Source organism: Siphateles boraxobius, unplaced genomic scaffold (assembly GCF_051911475.1).
Source record: "Siphateles boraxobius isolate OS27281-9 unplaced genomic scaffold, OSU_SipBor_1 137, whole genome shotgun sequence".
NCBI lineage: Eukaryota > Metazoa > Chordata > Actinopteri > Cypriniformes > Leuciscidae > Siphateles > Siphateles boraxobius.
This window is the reverse complement of record NW_027508741.1, coordinates 251,559-272,500: the sequence shown is the minus strand read 5'-3', so window position 1 is coordinate 272,500 and position 20,942 is coordinate 251,559. Positions and strand designations below refer to the sequence as shown.

The window sequence follows — 20,942 nt, the reverse complement described above, 5'->3', positions numbered from 1 at the left end:
GTCCCGCAAAAGTGGTTGTTTTCCCCCCTCGGTGTGCGGGGATGTGCGGGACGAGGCTTCTCCTTTGTGCCGAGGCAGTTGTTCATCGTGGTCATCATGGGTGAATCGTTACATTGTTTTCCCCCACACGTTTTGTAAAATATCTCCGCGTTAGCTCGATGGGGTTCGACGGGTGTTTGATCGCGGTGTGTTTTGTTGCGGGATCGAGAGGCGCTCGCGGCCTCCCGCATAAATAGACGCTCCTGAATAACGCGCGCGTGCAGATGCGGCAACAGCGGGGTTTCTGTCTGACAGATGCTTCAATGATTTCCTTTACATTTTAGTGTACACTAGATATATACTGCCAGTAAGGCATCTATGTGTACTTAAAATGGAGAAAGCCCGTGATATTGTGCTGACAGCGTTTTTGGGGTGTTCTGTTAGATGGAAAATGTGTGTATAATTGCAAAGTACACATTTATGTATATTTTTGTATTTTGTCAGTAAAATATACACCTCTAAAGGTTGTGTTTTTGGACCTAAAACGCTACCCTTATATTGTAATTTGGTGGTGCCTTATGTAAATATACCTACTAAATACACTGGCCAGACACACACAAAAGTCGCTGTTTGGATTTAAATATGCAAATGCTTAAGAGTCTATGATTGGATCATTATTGCAGTGATTATTATGTTTCTAACATGTTATATGTTTGGTAACAGTTCCTCTAAATCTAAATGATGGAGTGTGTAGCTTTTCGTTTTTTAAACAGCCATGTAGGAAGACAGATCATGGTGATTTTCCAGGATGACAATGACAAAAATTAATGGGAATAGATGTTATGTTATTTATTTCCATCAAGACCTGCATCAATTTTTGGTCAAGATCTTGTATTAACAATGCAAGAGTCCAGCACTCTGTAAAGTCTCAATCCAAAGACTTTCCATGAGTTTAATCTCTGGATTCATGTGTGAAAATGATTCTTCATTCTTTCACAGTTTGAGCCTGATGAATTTTGACATTGTCATCCTGGAAAAAAATGGCCATGATGCATCTTCCTAAATGAAAAGCTACACACTCCATCAATTAGACTTAGAAGAACCCTGTATGTTGCCAAACATATAACATGCTAGAAACATAATAATCACTGCAATAATCCAATCATACACTCTTAAGCATTTGCCTGTTTAAATTTAGTCCAGGCAGTGCAAGTTCTTATGTATACAGTCTACGCATGGCACAAAATATACAAATCCTCATTACGCTACGTTGGTGCCTTTACAGCAAATGTGTACTTTGCACACCTAAAAAATGCTTATTTGGAATAATGTGCACAGTAACACCAGAAACGTGGATTAAAGTAATTGGGGTTGTTTCATTTCACCCCAAAGTGGTATTTCTGCATACTTAAAATGATAAATACATACAGTAACATGATGAATTTTGCCCAGAATTACTCTTTTAGTGTGTGTGTGTGTGTGTGTGTGTGTGTGTGTGTATTAAAGGACCATGTAGGTCGTGTGAGGTTTAGCCTTTCAATTTCAGTCCAGATCTTAAGCATTAAGATACACTACCCCTGAATGAGTGAACCAGGGACTAAAGGTCGCCAAACTGAATCTGAGACTCGCACATTGATGTGATTTATCTGTGAGTGGAATGAGACGCGTTGTATTTGAAGGGAAATAACTCAAGTGGGACTGTAAACGGAGAGTATTGTGGGATAAAAGACTGTATTTGGACTCGGAGCTATTAACTCTCTGGCATGACTGCATGCACACTGCAATTTAAATGTTTTATGACTCATTTCCCACATTATCACAAAACGAGTTGACCCGTAAAATCCACTCTCAGAAGTGTTAATACCTTCCTGTTGGTGTATCTGTGATCATTTACGACTTGGATCTAAAAAAGCGTTGACCTAACTCGCGTGAACACCCGGCTCGGGAATCTTGGGCAACTTTTGAAGTGAGGTCTCTCTATTCTCCACACCATGCATCTTTTATGTTGGTTTAAATGCTGTGCTGAGAGCGCAGATATCATAGGTATTTATTAGCTGGACTCGTGTGGCTTTTAAAGCCTGTGATCAGAGGGTTTTCCTTGCTGCCGTATCTCCTGATAACATCTGAAAGAATTTCTCGTCGTCGTCAGAAAACAGACGCATCACAGATCAGATAAACATCTTAAATCATGATTTGACTGTGATCAAATGTCTGGGAGAAAGTACTTGAGTATTATTTCATTTGTGCGCTTCCTGTGACCGTACAGGAAATGCCTGCTTTAAATTCCTCTTGAATGAAAAGTGGGGCCACGTTATGGTGACAATCTTAATCTAACTAAAAGGATGCAATTGAAGTCTGTGTATAATGCTGTTTACAACCCCTTTAACTTCATAATTTGATGTATTTCTGAGTAAAACCGATGGTTTTATCTGCTATAAAAAGTGGGTGCATTTCAATATTTGCATGAAACGCTTAACATATTTTTGTTGTTTGCAATAACGTGCACAATAAGACCAGAAACATGCATTGAAGTAAATGGGGTACATTTTTATTTCTAGTTGACTTCTTAAAATGAAAGAAAAGCAGGATCGTTTGTAAAATCATTCTCGTATTAATTGTTGCAGTGACAAAATAATGTTTTATGAGTGATTTACACAGAAGGTTGTTCATTCTTTTAGCATTTCTGTTTTGTGGGATTTATACACATTTCATTTTCCTCTTCCACAGACTGGGATTGCTGCCGTACACATGTTTTTTATAAATCTGAAAACATCTGCCCTTAGGTTGAAATCTTCACTGTTTTATGCATGAAGCCCCAGAAACGACCTGCATTAAGAAAGTGAATAGGATCACGTTGAGGAAAACAAAAATAGTTTGTAAAACCATTGTTGCATTAAATGGAATGTGATCTGTTTTCATGAATGATTTACACAGAAATTCATTGTTTTTGTTCATTTCTGTTTTTTGGGATTTTATAAAGATGTGCTGTTTATGAATTACAGCTCAATATTCAGACCTAAAATTAGTTTTACAGATTAAAACACCTTCTCGTTAATCCGATTCCTCTGCCTTTACTCCAGCGTGGAATCACTGTTTTATTATTCAGCGCAGCTGGAATTAAGACAACTGTTGACTTCATACCCCAGTGACCTCACCCGGCGGTCTGCTAATGTAATCGTGTGTGAATCCTGCTGTTTGTCCAGGGCCAAGATGTCTAGTGAGGTGCAGAGACCAGATGACAGCCCCAGCACCAGCGGAGGGAGTTCAGATATCGAGCAGCGAGAGACGGCACCTCCTCAGCAGGAGCGAGATCTGGTCGTGCCCAAGAAGAAGGAGACCAAGATCTCCAGTAAAACTGCAGCCAAACTCTCAACCAGTGCCAAGAGGTAACGAACGCTCTGTCTGTTTCATTGTTGTTTTGCTTCAGGACCTGGATTTTATTAGTTAGGACTAAACGGCAACCTTACGGTCTTTTTCTTGAATCCAAGTGACTTAAACTGTAATTCATCGACTGGTCGCTAGAAATGGGCTGCAAAAGCGAGTCAATCCCATAAATCTCCATGTTGAAATATCCAACCAAAAAATGTGTTTACAGCCTGGTGCAAAAAGTGTAATGGTCTATATAGCTAATTTTGCCCTTCATGACAACTGTGAGGGGGGTGAGTTTAAAAAAAAAATATATATATATTAGGGCTGTGCTCAGAATATCGATACGACGAAACATCGTCATGAACTCCTGACGATGCGCGTAAATACGATTTACTCCTGACAATACATCATGCTTTTGAATGTAGCCAATTCAGGGCTCGAATTTCAGCACGGGATTGCGAGTATTACGCATTATACTAATCATTCACGCAGGTCTCCCACTTATAATGCGGGAAATTCCCTCAAACATTGATTGAGAGTCCAGCTGTGCCGCGTCTTCTGTCTCTCTGTCTCTCGGAGTGGGTTGCTCAAGGCAAGCGTCAAACGCGCTGAAAGCGGCGATACTACACTCTCGCTTTTAGGAGTTGGGACATGACGGAATATTCACTTGCATATTCTGGCGAGCATTGCATTATCACTTAAGTTTACCATTCGCTTGTCTTTTTAAGTCTTACCACGCTAAATATCAAGCGATTTTAAATTATTCAGTACTCGCGCGCTCTCTGAGAGATGGAGTAAAGCCGCCTCACAAACAGCCTGTGAGTAACAAAAGTTATTTTTCACGGATTATATCGCTTTTACAGCCAAAAACAAGCAAAATGATGTAAAAAATTTCAGTCTTGGTGAGTATCCAACACAGTCGGTTATGTCTTAAATAAGCATAAAATGCATGTGATGTGACAGTATAATGAAAACAGGATCCTTGCACTATCTTAAAGTGACAGCAGCCATATGTGTCTGCAATAATAATGTTGTCAAAACAACAAAAGATAGCTTTAATTATAAGGAATCTGGATTTATAGTCGATGTATTTAATTTAGTCAGGACTAAAATACTACCCAATGTTATTTTACATTTACTTACTTTATTAAGTTCTTAATACTAGTGCTAGACCTATTCAAAACTTTTCTCTTTATTGGTAGGCTATCTTTATTCTATTCTATACATTATTCAACATAATGTAAAGTAATTACTGTGTTTGGTGCACATTCCCACACTTATTTAATTTAACTCTCATTGTTTTTTAATGACAAACTAAATAGTTTTTCAGTTATCACAACTGTTAACACATAACACTTTTTATTCAATAAAGATATTACTGTTACTTAACTCTGCTCAAAAGAAATTTAAATTCCATATTGATCCATATCGTGATTCGTATCGTATTGTGGCTTTTTACATGAACACATCCAAACTATATTGCTATAGCCTACTAAGATGAGTAAAAATAGACTGAAATATGTTGAAATAAAATGTCTGTATAAGCAACAAACTACAAATTCACATGTTTATGCTAATATATCATACACAATGTTACAGACTAAATATGAATGTTTAGACAAGATTTTGTGATTAGTTTTGGATAGATTATAAAGTTTTGACTGTAAAAAAAGACTACTGTCACATTAAATAGGTACGCTTTTGTTCACCAATTTCTGCTCATAGTTAAATATACTATAGTATGATGTTTTGTCAAAAATAAAGTAGGTATATTGAATTATCAACTAAGATGTTATTATAATGTTTGTTCCAATATTCAAACTAATGAATCCTTACCTTTTTTAATACGCATGATAAAATGTATACTTTTTACAAAGAAAGACTGCACTTGAAATATTGTTAAAATTGTAATTGTTGTTGTAATTGTAACCTATTTGTAATTGGTTACATTTCTAATTGTAAAATATGTATATATATATAGATAATTTCTTTTGTCCTTGCATTCTTTGGGACCCTGTGACACACAAGGCTACTTAATATGCAGCTCATTATGTATGCGGCACATTATCCGGCCTTTGTCTTCTCAGGTGTGAACACGCCTCCACGCATATTGCCTTTCCAAACAAAAGGTGTCTTATAAAATTTAAATCAATGTATTGTTTTGTGTAAATGATTAGGCAGGATGATTTTCAGATAATTTTGAAGCAAAAATTCTAGGCAACAACGCCCATTAGTCAAAAGTCTTGTGGACACATATTTAGTATGTGTTTTGTGGCCTTATTTCAGACACTTTAAGTTTTAGTTTTTTCAATAACAACGCATAAACATTATTCTCTAAAAAATACAAACATGTACATACATGTTGCTCACATATTGCGGTAGCCCCGTTTGTGCTATATAGAGTGAATTTACACCTTTGCCATTAACATTTTTATAAATAACTGAAAAAAGCACAAATGTCAGAGCATGTCAGAACATCTCAAGGACCCCAAAAACCCCTTAGACCACAGAGGGTTAATTTCACATTCAAACTGCATTAAAACTACTAAAACGGATCATGCATGTCTCCTATCAAGTCAGTCTTCCGGAACACTAGCGATTGTAACTTGTTGCCTAACAGACACACTAAGGCCCTATACACCTGGTATTGAGATGTGATCCGATCAACCAAAACGCAAGTAGACGAGAGACACATTGCCGTTACACCTGGTGTTTTAATCCGTCTCTTTTGTCCACGTTCAACCACTTCTGTCCTGATTTCTTCAAGGAGAGGGTCTATGGGCAGGGAAATGTATGTTTTTTTTTTTTTCAGATCTTTCGATCTAATCGACAAAATAAGCGCACGCAATTAACATATGAACGCGATTGGAGACAATGGAAAAACGTACAGAGAGCATCCTCTTTCGTTTCTGTTCTGAAAGCTGCAAGACCAGCCGAACGCTGTGAGTGTGTGTTAGAAATCAGGAACGGTGAGAGAACATTGTGCTTGGTACGTTTTTCATCTTCAAACCAAACTTGAGTCTTCAGCAGACAAAGTTTAAATCCCGTCTGACTAGTGCGCTTCCCATAATGTTTACGCATTAGGTCACTAGGCGAAGACTTTTGTGGCTGTTTGAACACATTCGACCACATGAGCGTTTACACTACAAAATCAATCCGGTCGAATGCGTTTTCCACTACCTCTGAAAGTGGACAAGCTCAAAGCGTTTTAGACCCTGTTTACACCTGTATTTAGCGTCGTCCACTTGTGATCCGATCGACCAAAACGCATCTTAATACCAGGTGTAAACAGGGCCTAAGACCCTCAAATCAATATCCGAAAAAAAAGTTTCATTTTGTAAAATTTCCTTATAAAACAAGAATTACAGCTGTGTTCAGAAATCACTGCTGTATATTACATATGGTCCACGCTTGCATTACAGAACAAAATGATTCTTCTTCCCTTTTTTTGTATAGCTAGTTGGGAACATAACTGCATGACTAAAGGCCAGTATATAGTCAACTTTATAGTAATCATCATTGATGTGAACGGACCTTAACACTTCAGTAAGTGTTCACTTACATCTAATCATTTGGTAGTCTTTGGTTTTTCTAGATTTGGAATATTTCAAATATGGTTTTACTGTAGAAATGTAGCAAATTGCTGTCTTATTTAGATTTGCATTATGTCAGGGTTTGAACTAATTTTGGAAAAGTGCAAATTGGCTTGTAGGTACATAGTTTTGGTGTTTTTTGTATTTGAATGAGAAAAGAATTGATTAGATGCGTGGCTTTTGTTTGTCAGTAACAAAAGATGGGAATTGCTTTCTCCTTTTTTTTCTCTCTTTTTTTTAAAGTTGATAAGCTTATTTATTTCACCAACCTAACTATGCGTAATTACATGGTTAGTTTTCCCTGAGATCACCGGTTGAGATGCATTGATCTGTATTATAAAAAAATTCTCTTTTGCAGACGTTTAAACCTCTCAATGTCAAAGCTTTCAACTTGCAAACATAATAACATGTTTGGATGCTTTTACACCAGAGGGATCTCTGCAATCGCTCTTCATCTGTTTGCAGATGACTGGAGCCGGTGACTTTAGCATGCATGCTTCTTCACACTTCTATTGTTCTCTACAACGCTGTAGATTCTCTGAAGGCCCGACTGCAGTACGATGGCATTATGCAATCAGTTGAGCAAAGCTTTGCTGGGACACGATGCTTTTTATAACAGCGACTGCAGAATCCTGTTCCTTCTGCTGTTGAAAGCATATCAAGATCCAAACATTCCCATTTGGACTGCGGATGGTTTTTGTCTTCTTGATGTTACACAATTCAGGAAGCCTCGGGGTTCAGACGTCAACATCAAAGGTGTTTGTTCATGAAAGCTGTGTTAATTTTGAGGACCAAATCATCAAAACAATTAGCTTGTGCTGAGATGAGAATCCACTAAAGACTTTGGTCTGTTAAAGCAATAGTACACCCAAAAATGAGATTTTTGAAGAATATTTATGCAATTATAGATGCTAACTATTAATTCTGAGGGAAAACATTTATTGCATTCAAATAATGCAATGAATTCAGATTTCATACTATAAAACTCACATAAATTGTATGCCATTATAATACAACAAGAAAACAAAACTCTCTCTCTCTCTCTCTCTCCTTATATATATATATATATAATAAATTCAGTGAATGAGTGTGTGTAATTCCCAAGCCTTGTTTTAAACAGTAGGTGTACTACAGTTATGTATTGACATTTATTCATGCACGGCAGTTACTTTTTGTCTGGTGTCATAAATCACTTTATCGTCTGAACAACTTACTCTTATTGCTGCTTTTCAATGATATAGTGCGGCTTAAACACCCACAAACAGCAGCCCACTACTCATGGTTGATGTTTTGATGATGTATGGTTTCCTGTCGAAGGAAACGTGCGTTTAAGGCATCGTCACTGTGTGTGTGTGTGTGTGAGTCACGTTTTATGGAATTGACAAACCCCCCGCTTGATTTCACACGCCTTGGCTCGCTTTGACCTCGGAGATAACAACCGGTATCGCTCGCAGAAAATGACTTGAAGTGCGGTGACATAAATGTGCATTTTGAAAATTGTGAAATTTATTAGGCCACCTATTTGCTGAAAAGCTCACGGAGAATCTGCTTTTAAATGCATTTAAAAAACGCCATCCAGGAAATTGAAATTCTGGTTTAACCTGAGTGCATTTTTGACACAAGTCGTGTAATGTGTGAGTTCAGTTAATACACATTAGAATGATAGGTAACACTTTACAATAAGGTTTATTAGTTAATGTAGATCAAGATCTAACAATAAGCAATACATTTGTTACAGTATTTATTAATCTTTGTTAATGTTAGTTAATAAAAATACAGCTGTTCATGTTAGTTCACAGTGCATTAACTAATGTTAACAAATACAACCTTTGATTTTAATAACATATTAGTGAATGTTGAAAATAATTTTAACGAAGATTAATAAATAATGGATGATTTTATTTAAATGCAGCTGAATTTCAAGAGTGAATTTGATTGCAAAATGTGGTTGTCGCTCATAAAATGAAGCAGTCATGTTTTAGTGTGCGTGGCCTTCTGGTCTCTGTTGAATAAATGAATGCTTTCCTGTGTTGCAGGATTCAGAAGGAGCTTGCAGAAATCACACTTGACCCGCCGCCGAACTGCAGGTAAGCGTGTGTTGTTTCTAAACGGGCTGCTCTTTGTGTGTGTGTGTGAGAGAGAGAGAGAGAGATAATGGGCGAGAGAGGATAATGGCTATTGTGTGTTGATGAGGCTGTCAGGCTCGCGGTGAGAAGAGTGACTGGGACTCCCTGGGGGCCGCCGAGGAAAAGCCAGACCTTAATAAAGCACATAACCTCATGTTTGTATCAAGAGAATAATTACCCACTAGCCTTTGCGTTCAGAGACTAAATTTCAGAGCGATCCAGAAAAGCGTCACGTGAGAGATTGGATAATTCCTTTGTATTGCCCGGATCTATTTAGATTAAGATCTCGCTAGGCATTTTGAGTTTATAAGGTGTTCTGGGTGGTTTTAGTTGCGGTTGTTTTGTTTTCTAATGGCCAATATCTAGAGAGCATCGTGACATTAGGGCTAAATAATAAGATTTTATGAAATAAAATACAATTTAGTTATTCATAATTGTTTTTTGTGTGGCTGCAATGCTGTTGTTGTTGCTGATGACGTTACTTTTTTAACATATATATATATATATATATATATATTTTTTTTTTTTTTTAAATCTTTTATTTTCTAAACAGGTTTACTACAGTTATGACATTATACATTATACTTTGGCCGGTGTCATAAAATAATTCATGACTTTCTTATCTGAACGATTTATAATATTTACTAAATTTCGCCAAAATAAATTAGAGGAAAACAATGCATGGTATATCCGTAAACAGATTTATTTTCTAGCGATTTCTTTCCCAGTTTTATCATCTTCTGCTGAGTAAAAAATGTAAGTCCTGATCACCGCACATCATTCATGTGTGGAGTTTCAATCCAAAGTGCTCTATTTCTATTTAGATTAAGACATGGATATTGTTGGATAAAGATAATATCAGTGCTTTCAGAATAAATCAATGTCTGTAACCGGAGATCACTGATAAACTGTCATATTTAGAGTTAGCGCATATATAGCTTGAAGCGAAAACACTAAAATCTTCTTGACAGTGAGGGATGTTCTTATGGATTATATCATGGTCTCTTTTTTTATTTTATCCTGTAACTTCATTCACACCTGAGAAATGTGTCCCTTCTGCCAGACGAGTGATGCACCAGATGCCAATGTAATAATAAATCATTTCTACTCTGTAAGCTTTTCACTCCATACGAGCGAGGACTGAGTCGTTTTTGTCAGAGTGCTTTCTATTCAACTCTTCCCGTATCAATAAGAGTGTCTCCAAATTGATATTGAGTTTACGCCGGCTCCAAAAGAAAGCTGTAGGTGTTCTTTCGATATTTGTGCGCAGGTTTTTGTGCCTGTGAGCTGGACCGACAGTAATAGGATTTCGTCAACAAAGAGAACCACAGGCGCCGTTTGAGACTGAATGCTGAGGTCCAGGAATAAATACTGTAACACTTTTTTTTCGGGCTGCATATTGCGAGTTGTAAGGCGTTGTGGAACCAGCTGCAGTTTTACAGGGAGTGAATGACGGTGTCAGGACATAACTGTGTTAGTGACAGACTTTTCAGTGTTAGACAGCTTGTTATGACTAGGCGTTATGATGGTGAAGTGTGTCAAACTGCAACAAATCAGAAATGCGTTTAATCTATTAAAGTTATTACTTCCTTATAAGAAAGAGCCTTTATATATACTTTTAAAGTGCCCCTATTTTGCTTTTTTGAATATTAGCTTTCATGCAGTGTGTAATATAGCCGTTTGTGAATGTAAAAGGTGTGCAAAGTTTTAAAGATCAAAGTGCATGGCCTATAAAGATTTTTTAATCTCCTAAAATAAAGAATCGATTCTGAACTGGCAAATCGAGTCGTCAGCAATTCCAGTGTCACTTCCTATTACGTAATACATTTGCATAATGCCAGTCTATGGTCTTCATTGGTTGCTCGTGAACAGCGTCTGCTTAGCTCCGCCCTCAAACACTGTAGTTGTATCTGATTGGTTTGTGTTCATGTTGAGAAAACGCTGTTTTCTGCTGCGAATCCACTTCTGAAGGATGAAACTCGGGCTTGAATTGATACGGGAAAACTACGCCATTGTTACTGTTCGTATCACTGTGCATCAAGTCCTGAGGAAGAGCTGAAATTCAGATATGATGATAGGCGTTCGACCAATCACAACACACTGGGCCGTCTGACCAATCAGAGCAGAGCAGCTCCAGGAAAAGAGTAGTGTCCAAGATAGAGAGACTGAATCTTTAAACTAACCTTTTTCATACTCTTTGAGAAATGAGGTGATCTGTAATGTATATCATGAGAAAATTTGTGTTTGTTTGTTTTTCGATATTTGTAGAAGGTGTCCGAAACAAAATTGGTAACCTTTAAAAAAGCCATCAATATATGAAGAGTTCAGATGTAAAAAACTCTTAGTCCGTCTGACATGTTTTCTTTTAAATTAGCTTTTTTTTTTTTATCAGGCTCCAATTTTTAGGTTCAGTAATTTTCACTTTGATGGCAATGAAAAGGTTATTAGTCAGTTATTGAAATGCCTTATTTAAAAAAAAATTCACTTTAGTCAATTAATTTGTATTTAACACATTTTTTTTTGTCTTATGCTGCAAAACTAGCTAAGTCAACTAGCTTGTGTGCTTTTTTTTTTTCTTTTTTTTGCAAAAACCTCAGAGTCCACCCTTTTTGGACAACGAGACATAGTAAATAGTTACAAAATCACTAAAGATGCAACTGGAAACATTGCAAACGATAAAAGCAGAATTCAAACTGATCCATAAGCTGTAAGTGACTGCCGCGTCCGTTTCTGTCAGATTTTTACAGCAGCTCAAGGAACAATGTTGTGTTTACTTGCTACTCACGAAATCCTGTCATTGTCACTGAATCGATGGACAAAATGACTTGCAGCTCGTCAATTGAAAGCCGGCTCATACGCACGCCGTCATTCATCTTGAAATCATGATTCGATTTGCGTCTTCTGATTGGTTTCTGTGGACTTTTGCTGACAAAGAGAAGTGGCGTTTAGCGGTTTTTGCCAACGAACCGGTGATCCTGAATGGGCTGACGTAGGGATTTAGCCGATTTGAAGCGAAAGTATTTGATGAATGTATATACTATGTGCGGAGAGCATTCGCTCACTATCATTTCATTTTTGATGCTGGTGGCGTTTAGCGGCTTTTACATCTGAACTCTTCACATACATCGCATTTATCATTTACAATTTTTTTCATACTACTTGCACTACGTGTTTCTGCGCTGTGACATTCTCTGTAAGTTGCTAGCCTCAGCAGCGGATGGGAATGTCACCTCTCCTTCCCGGGAATGAATCTGCTGTTGATTAGCATTACGGTCCTGAGGGAATCCGCGCCAGTCATTTTTCACCCTATGACCATTAACTGCAGCAGAGATGATATGCATATTCATGAGGGCAGAGCGGCCTCCGAGAATGATCTTGATCATCTGTGTCGAAGGCCTCCATCTTAGACCCCGAGACTCTGATAAAGGCTGTTACACTGAATTGAAAATCAGACAGAAAAGGGCTAAAGAAACCACCTCCTAAAGGCCAGACAAAAGGCATGATGAGTGTTTCTTCAGCTGCACTTTTAGCCCTGCAGACATTTTGACTTTAGACACACTGATTTAACAATGTAACACATTTGCATAATGCCATCCTATGGTCTTCATTGGCTGCCGGTGAACAGCTTCTGCTTAGCTCCGCCCTCAAACACTGTAGTTGATCTGAGACTGGAAGAGTTTGGTTCGTGTTGTTCATGTCGAGAAGACACTGTTTTCCGCATTATAATTCCATGTTGCAAAAGATGAGGACTTGCACTGGAATTGATACGGAAAAAAACAACACCATCATTACTGCTCATATCAAGCGCAGCTGAAAATCCATATATGGGCGTTTGGTTCCAGACCAATCACAACAGATTGGGCCGTCTGACCAATCAGAGCAGAGCAGGCTCTCGGAAAGGAGGAGTTTAGAGAGACTGAATCTTCGAACAACCATTTTCAGACTTTGAGAAATAAAGTGATGTGCAATGTATATTATGAGAAAATTAAAGTGTTTTTTGACCTTTGCATGCAGGTCTATTAATGAAAATGACATTTTAAACATGTTGGGCATAAAATGTTCGACGCCTTTGCCTTGCTTATAGGCAAATTTCAGTGCTTGCATTTTAAAATATCACTTTATATATATATATATATATATATATATTAATTCACAATAATAATTGTTATTTTTCTTCTCTTTGCAAGTGACATTGATCATGATTTGTTTGAGCTGTTGTGGACTTAAAGGGTAAAGCAATAAAAGCTATGAGCAAAAATGAATAAAGGCATGAAAAAAAAGTGTTTTCAATAAAAATCAAGCAGTCTGCAGCATAAAGGTGCCTGTAGTTGAAGAAACACCCTGATATGAATTAGTTATGAAGAGTTTTCAGACAGCGGCATACATGATTTTATGCCCCGTGTGGAAAGACTGTTGTTTGATCTGGAGTCGTTTTCAATACTTCAGTCTTGAAAGCAGGAAATGTTTGGCATATCCTGCTGTTCTGCTTTCTGGGATCATGTTTTAACACGCGAACAAACAGGAAGGAGGGATTTGTCTCTGTGATCGTCAGAGCAGCGGCATTCAGTGCGTGTCACTTAAAATATCACATTAGCTACCTGTTTATTTAAGTGTTATCCAAACACCATGTGTTTATTTAACACACTGCAGTGTTTATCCTGACTCCAACTATCACTGCTCCTTAAAGCTGAGGTCTTTTTCTCCTGTTATAATACAGTCTCCTTTTTGAAAGTGGATTACAGCTGCATATTAATGTAGTTTCAATTGCTAATAATAAAATTGTGCTTGGTTTAGGTGGTTCATCCCTCTCTGATTTAAAGCATTCTAGAGTTTCTTTTCTATGAAAGCAGTTTAGTTTTAGTTTTCTTGTCTCAAAGCGGAAGGATGATGAATTCAGTTTACCTCAGTACCATATTCTTACACTGAAAGGGTTTTAATTCAGGGAGAATTAGAGGCAATTTTCTCCTCGTAATGCTCAACGGCTGCATGCATTTTATGCCTCAGAAGTAGTATCACTCATGCGCACTGTGCAAAGCCTGTTTATTATTATAATTATCCATGATGCATTATTCATAGACCGCCTTAGGCGGGCATATGAGCCGACTGTTTGCTGCCTTCAGGGCGAGTTCATTTCGATATGTAGCATAACTCTTAAAATTTTCAAAGTTTAATATTGACCCCGGTGGCATTCCTAATAGATTTGCGTGGAAATCACATGACATGAACAGTCGAAGCACTGAAAAGAATCTATAATGGAACTTTTGTGAATCAGAATTCCGTGGAATAAACCGTTTGAACTGACAATTCTATTGAGTCATCTGAAAACACCCCTTGTAATAGGATATTCACTTGGGCCCAAATATTTCCCTCTAAAGCGCTCGTTTCGGCACTAATTGCTTGCGTGTTTGTATGCGGGATGAGCTATTGGATGGTGTCATTAAAAGAAGCCGTATCATCAGAGAAAGCAAAGACGGTCTCGACTCAGCCGTAATTGGTACCGGGGTATTTCACGGTCAGAGGAAGGGAAGATTGCTTCATTAAGTTCCTGTTCTGATAACCACCACGGCACTGCATAATAGACCATATTAACTGAATGAATACACAATTACAGAAGAGTGCTGCAGAGAAATGCTGAACTAAAGCAGATAATGTCTCTTTGGATAGATATGCTGATTATATACAGTACATACATGCATTTAAAGGGAATAGAGATGTGATCATTTACTAGCTCTTTTATGTTGATCCAAATCTGTATGGGTTTTTTTCTTGTTTTTTTTTTCTGAAATCCCCCCCCCCCCCCCCCTCCAGGAAAATCCAGGCTGTTCTTTTCTATGTGTAATAAAAGTTACGACCTGACATTTTTATAGCAGGAAGTCCAACTACAACAACTACACTATATTTTAGGCTTTGTGTGAAGAATGGACAAAAGATGCACCAAGTGTGTGTGTGTGTGTGTGTGTGTGTGTGTGTGTGTGTGTGTGTGTGTGTGTGTGTGTGTGTGTGTGTGTGTGTGTGTGTGTAATTCAAAATATAAGGACAAAAATATCTATTTGTCTCATATTTATATCATATAGTTAAGTAATATCGCATGAGTAACGAGTGTAGTATCATGTATATTGATTTACAGGTTTAATAAATAAGTTATTACTGTTTTATTTTAGACACAGTATTGTTTTTTGTTATTGTCTCAATTTTGCCAACAAAAATATCACCTGTACAGAGCAGAACGGTTGCGCATCTCTGAGCAACACAGCGAGTTTCATTTCTGAATTAATCCGTGTAGTGAGTGAATCAATCGGGTGAACCAATGATTCAATGACTCATTCGTAAAGAGCCATTTACTTCCTGAATGAATCAGTCGTTTGTATGTCTCAATGACTTGCTCATTTAGACATTTACCACCACCTACTGGCGTTTTTAGTTTTTAAGTGTATAATTTAATTAAAAAATAATTTCACATTTTAGGGATAGTTTGCTTAGAAATTAAAATTCTGTTTATTTACATTTACTCACAATCGTGTCGTTTCAAACCTGTATGACTTTCTTTTGCGGAACATAAAAAAGATCTTTTGAAGAATGTTGGTAACCAAACTGTTTTAAAAAAAATTAATCAGCCCTAATATATGTATAAAATTGCAGCTTTTGTGAACTCTTGCCAGAAAGATCTTGCGTTTTACGGTTGGTGAGATGCAGTTTTAATACTTAAAGTCCCCCTGTGGTGAAAATCAAGCTTTTGAGTTTGTCTTTGCACGTGGTTTGTCTTAAACATATTAAAAACACTACAAATTCATAAGTCGACAGCATTGCTGAGTATTTTCTGCTTAAAACTGCAGTGAACCAAAGACAGTCTCAAAAACACGCTTTGAAATCGCTGGTGTTTCTGACGTCACAAACGACCTTGTAACCAATCAGATCAACATGTGATCGTCAACGAGTGGATCTCAGAGCTGAGTGAGTGAGTGGAGGCGGGGCTCATTTGCATATTCATAGAACCGCGCATACTGAATGAGGCAAGGGTGTCGAGTTACATTCAAGATATTTTAAGGCACGAAGAATTATTTTTAAAGAAAAAAACGCTTATGTCATTTTGCGGAGTTTTAAGGGATAAAATGATTGACTACAGGGTGACTTTAATATATATTTCTGGATACTGAATGAATAAAAAACTGCAAAAATGCCACTTTAAATGCCAGACACTATTGGTGTTCATGTCTCAAACGTCAGCGCTGCCGTATCTTATTTGAGAGCTACAGCGTCTAACTTGCATTTCACTCTGTTCCTCACACAAAGCAATCGAGTCATAAGGACTACATCTATAGTGCCTTTTTTATTTAAAAGTCTCCATTCACTTTCATTATGTGGTTGACTGGGATATTCTTCAAAACCGTTTGTTTTCCTACAGGTTTGGAATTACATGAACGTGAGTAAATTACATCTTATTAAAGTCTCTCAGGTGTACACTACATCTTTATTGACTTCTGTCTTATCGTGAACGAGGGTCATCATTTAATACCTAAATTCATCATTGATTAAACGTGTCAGAAGTGTTGTGTTAAAATCTGCTCTTTTTATACTTGTTTATCTCTGTGCCTGCAGCTTCTGTTAAGTTCCCGCTCTGACCTTCTGGCTGAATCTGTGTTCGCTAATTAGTTTTGCACATTGACAGATCGCGCAACCTTGCCTGCAGGCCACACATTAATAATCACACATTATTTTACATTGCATCACATATTCTTTTAGCAGTAATTGCATGCTCAGTAAAGCAGAGGTACAAAAGCAAATAAAGGTAGCAAATAATTAAACTGTAAGATATGGAGGTTTTTTTCTGGACCAATTGTCATCTACTATTGTTTGTACTTTCAAAATATCATTGTTTGTGTCATACAGGTTTCAAAATGGAAGGCAAACATTTTTACTCTCGTTTCCCTCATTTAAACCATGCCGATTGTAGATTTGATTTAGTTCATCATGAAAGCTCACATGTTTGGCCAGTATAAACGCACAAAAAAAAGACTATTCAAGCTTGCACATCCAAAGTGGAAATCATAATCATTTACTTGAAGATGATGTGCATTTTTTATTTAAATGTAATATCCCAGTTTAAATTGCACAGGTTGAATAAACTGCACAATGATTGTCTCAAGATAAAATTTCATAATTGCACATAGTTCATCATGTGGTTTGTTTTCTGCCATTTAAAAGGAAATTATATTGACATGAGGTTAAAAGCATGGCTAACATTAACATATGCATTTAAAAATGCCTCATGGAGACTTCATGAATGTTTCTGATTTTGAATCATTGATTCAGAGTTTGGAATTGATTCATTTTGCACATGAAATTTGATCCATGAACTCCAGTTAGTGTAATAAAGCTTTATTTCTAAAGCTACTTTTTGTAATGTCTATTTGATGCTTTTCTCATTTAACACAATATAAATGACTTTAAATGATCTTTTTTGGGGTAATTTCTGTGATGTGTGATCAATCAGCGATTAATTAATCTCCACATTTAATTAATTAGATTTTAAAAAATGAATCGCTTTACAAAACTAATATACCGTACGTATAAAATTGCAGCTGATGATCAAATAACAGAAACTTTGACATGCTGAAAAGCGGCGAGCATGTAAAATTATCTAGATTAAATCCACGAGTCTATCAACTCTAAAATAAAAACTCAAAGAAATAGTCAGAAAAAACTCAGAAATGAAAATTGTCATCTAGTATTGTTTGTACTTTCAAAATATCATCGTTTGTGTCATACAGGTTTAAAACAACATGAGTAAATAATGACAGGTTTTTACGATGCCTTTTAATGGCCAAATAAAAACCCCATTAAAATCATTTTGCAATGTTGAATTTTATTTTGCCAGCAAATTCATCCCCGATACACCGCCCAGCCCTTGACTCGACCACAGCGCAGAGCGGCTACACTAGTCGAGTGTGTTTTCATGTTCTTCAAATGGATCTCTGATTTGTGAGTTACACTAGACCATTTGCCGTGAGCCGGAGCATCAAACTTTGAAGAGCTTTTAGTCGACGGCTTGTACAGTTAGTCACGAGGAGATGTTGTGCGGGTTCAGACAGAAGTAGGTTGTGGTTTTCTTCCTCTGTGATACAAGTTTGACTCGTGCTTTTTTTATGCAAAACTTTATGCATGTTTTGTAAGATTCCCCAACATATTTTATTGGACTGTTGAATGCTCTTTTATGAAGTTATTTCACTTAAGGACTTTAGTAAGATTATGCCTGAAAAGGTTTTGGATCATTTATCATGTTATTACATTTTTTTTTTTTTTATTATGTTTGTTCGCTTGGTTTTATTGTATTTATATGATTTTTGTACTTGAATTTTTGTCATGAAAATGGCCTTAGATGCTGACATGGCATTAAATAAAACAATCTATCCTCCTCTGTGTGGGGGGGTGAGTGTTTGTATGGGAGAAGAGCCGCGATGGACCGTTGGCTCGGGCGGATGCGAGATGATTTTGGCAGTGGATGCGGTTGGCACGGTAACTGAGTCGGTTGTCAGTGACGGCAGCGCTCTTGTTTGTCAGGTGTGATTCTTGAGATTGCTTGCGCAAGGATAAACGCTCATCTACTGTTCACCCCTGAGCCTTTAGTATATCATATCATATATTATATACATATATATATATATATATATATATATATATATATATATATATATATATATATATATATATATATATATATATATATAATAAACAGACACACACATGTACAGGTGAAACTCGGAAAATTTGAATATCGTGCAAAAGTTATAATTGCTGTCAAATCGATTTAACTTTTATTTTAGATTAATCGATTTGACAGCACTAATTATAATTAGTGATGGTAACTTTTCAAAAAAATATTGTATTAAAATATTTGGGCTCATAAAAGTAGAATATTCGTTTATTTAAATGACATTTAACTTAAAAAAGAATGTTTTTCTCGTTAAACGTCATTTAAATAAACGAATTTTTTATGAGCCCAAATATTTGATATACAGCTGTTATTTCAGTCGCTAATTTTGTTAGTCAGCTTTTACTTGTAATATGTTCCTATTTGTCCAGGAGCATTTGTATCGTATGCACGTGCTATTATATTGGTTTAAAAATGAATGCAATGTATGTTTTTCTTTAGTTTTCTTAGATAAGCACTCAGGCTTCATGGTTTAAAAGTGAATGGCTTATCCGGTGCATTTCTCTCCCACTCCCAAGTCTAATATCTTTCGATAGGAAGCTGAAAGCTCAATAACAAGGTCTGTTAGTTGCAGTGTTTAAACTCGTTCGCCGTGGCCGGTTGTCGTGGAGGGGGAGGGAGGAGGGGTGGTTGTTGCTTGGCAACCGTCAGCTCTGGCACGTACCCAGAAGCCTTTGCACCGTCGGATCTGAACAGAGGTTTTGCCCGCTGGCACCTGTCGTCAGTTAATGGTCACGACATTGAAACCAAGTGGGCATTTACAGGAAATGAGAAGCTTACTAGAATAACCACAAACTGACGGTTCAAGTACACTTGTGCATGTGTGTAATTCAGAACGAGATTATTAGTACTATTATTATTATTATTATTGTTCATGGGTTATTGATTTGAGCAAACACTTTTTTTTTTTTTTACATATCCATCTACATGTTACATCTTTAGTGTGTAATCTTGCTGTTTGATCATGAAAAAGCTCAAGTTTTTTCTTTTTTGTTGTTTGTTGTTGCCTCCTTGTGTCCTGTCTGATGCTTGGTTATTGTTATTGTATTTGAAAGAAGCTAAAAAAAAATTCCAAAAAAAAGTTTTTCTGAACTCCCTCCATTGTAGTCTTGTTTTCTTCCGGGAACGAACACGTTAAAATATTCCTCATTTAAATAATTCATACGCAGAATAAAGGGGCGGGGCCTGGTTGAGTTAGTTAGTAGTGTGTTAAACAGGCGGTTATGGTAAGAGCGGGACATTTCCCAAACACACTCGAATCGCTCGACCAATCACAACACACTGATCCAGCCGACCAATCAGAGCACATTGTGCTTTTCAGAAGGAGGGGCTTCATAGAGACAGGAAGTAAACAGAGCGTTACTGACAGACTGGGAAGAGAGGAGCCGCAACAATGGAGAATATGAGGGAAATAATACGACTGCTTTCTGATTTATGGCCGTAACTACATCCGACACTTGCAGCAAGTAACCGGCAGAACCGAACGCCTGTCCAATGGCACTGCTCATCTTATTCAATTTCAAGTATCTCCTCTCTTTGTTGTAACTTACACAGGAAACCAGCATTCACTAGAAGGCAGGTATGTGTATAATTAGTGGTGTTTGCTAAGGCAAGTGTTATTACCAATACTTTCAGTTGGTGATTTGTAGGGCTGGGTATCATTCAGATGTCCAGTATTGATTCGATTCCAATTCACATAATTTCGATTCGTTTCTTGATTTTCAAACTCGATTCACTGATTTCAATGATTGCATTTTCACTGGCCCTGGTTCTTTGTCTTTTGTAGTTTTAAGAAGAACATGGACAACAGGAGGAATATTAGCACATGCGTGCTTTCACTACTGTTTACTGAAGCCGTTACCAACTATGCTTACTTCGGTACTCGGAAAGGCAGACATTTTTAGATAATATGTGTGAATTTGTCGGTTTATGCACAAGGCGACGTGTTCTCTTGCGCTTCAATGCTTAAATTGTCAACTTTTAAACTTTTCTGACCTTGCAGTACTGGTCCGATCTGCATTCGCCATGTTAGCACTGAATGAATGAATGACAGGATTACCGCTGTAACAATGCGCTAGGTAAATTGAGGATGACATCTAGTGGATGATTAATCGAAAAATCAATCTATTATTTTTTTTTTTCAGCATTAGTGATTTGTTCGGATCA

The 20,942-nt window shown here is 37.1% G+C and overlaps 1 protein-coding gene across 1 annotated transcript in view; it reads left to right on the top strand.

Moving 5' to 3' along the window:
- Window positions 1–20,942, top strand: part of ube2e2 (ubiquitin-conjugating enzyme E2E 2) — a 32,158-nt gene that overhangs the window by 249 nt on the left and 10,967 nt on the right. Inside the window, exons 2-3 of the mRNA XM_077229966.1 lie at window positions 3,183–3,365; window positions 8,978–9,028. Coding sequence (XP_077086081.1) covers window positions 3,190–3,365; window positions 8,978–9,028 — 227 coding nt within the window. The 5' untranslated portion in view covers window positions 3,183–3,189. The remainder of the gene's footprint in view (window positions 1–3,182; window positions 3,366–8,977; window positions 9,029–20,942) is intronic.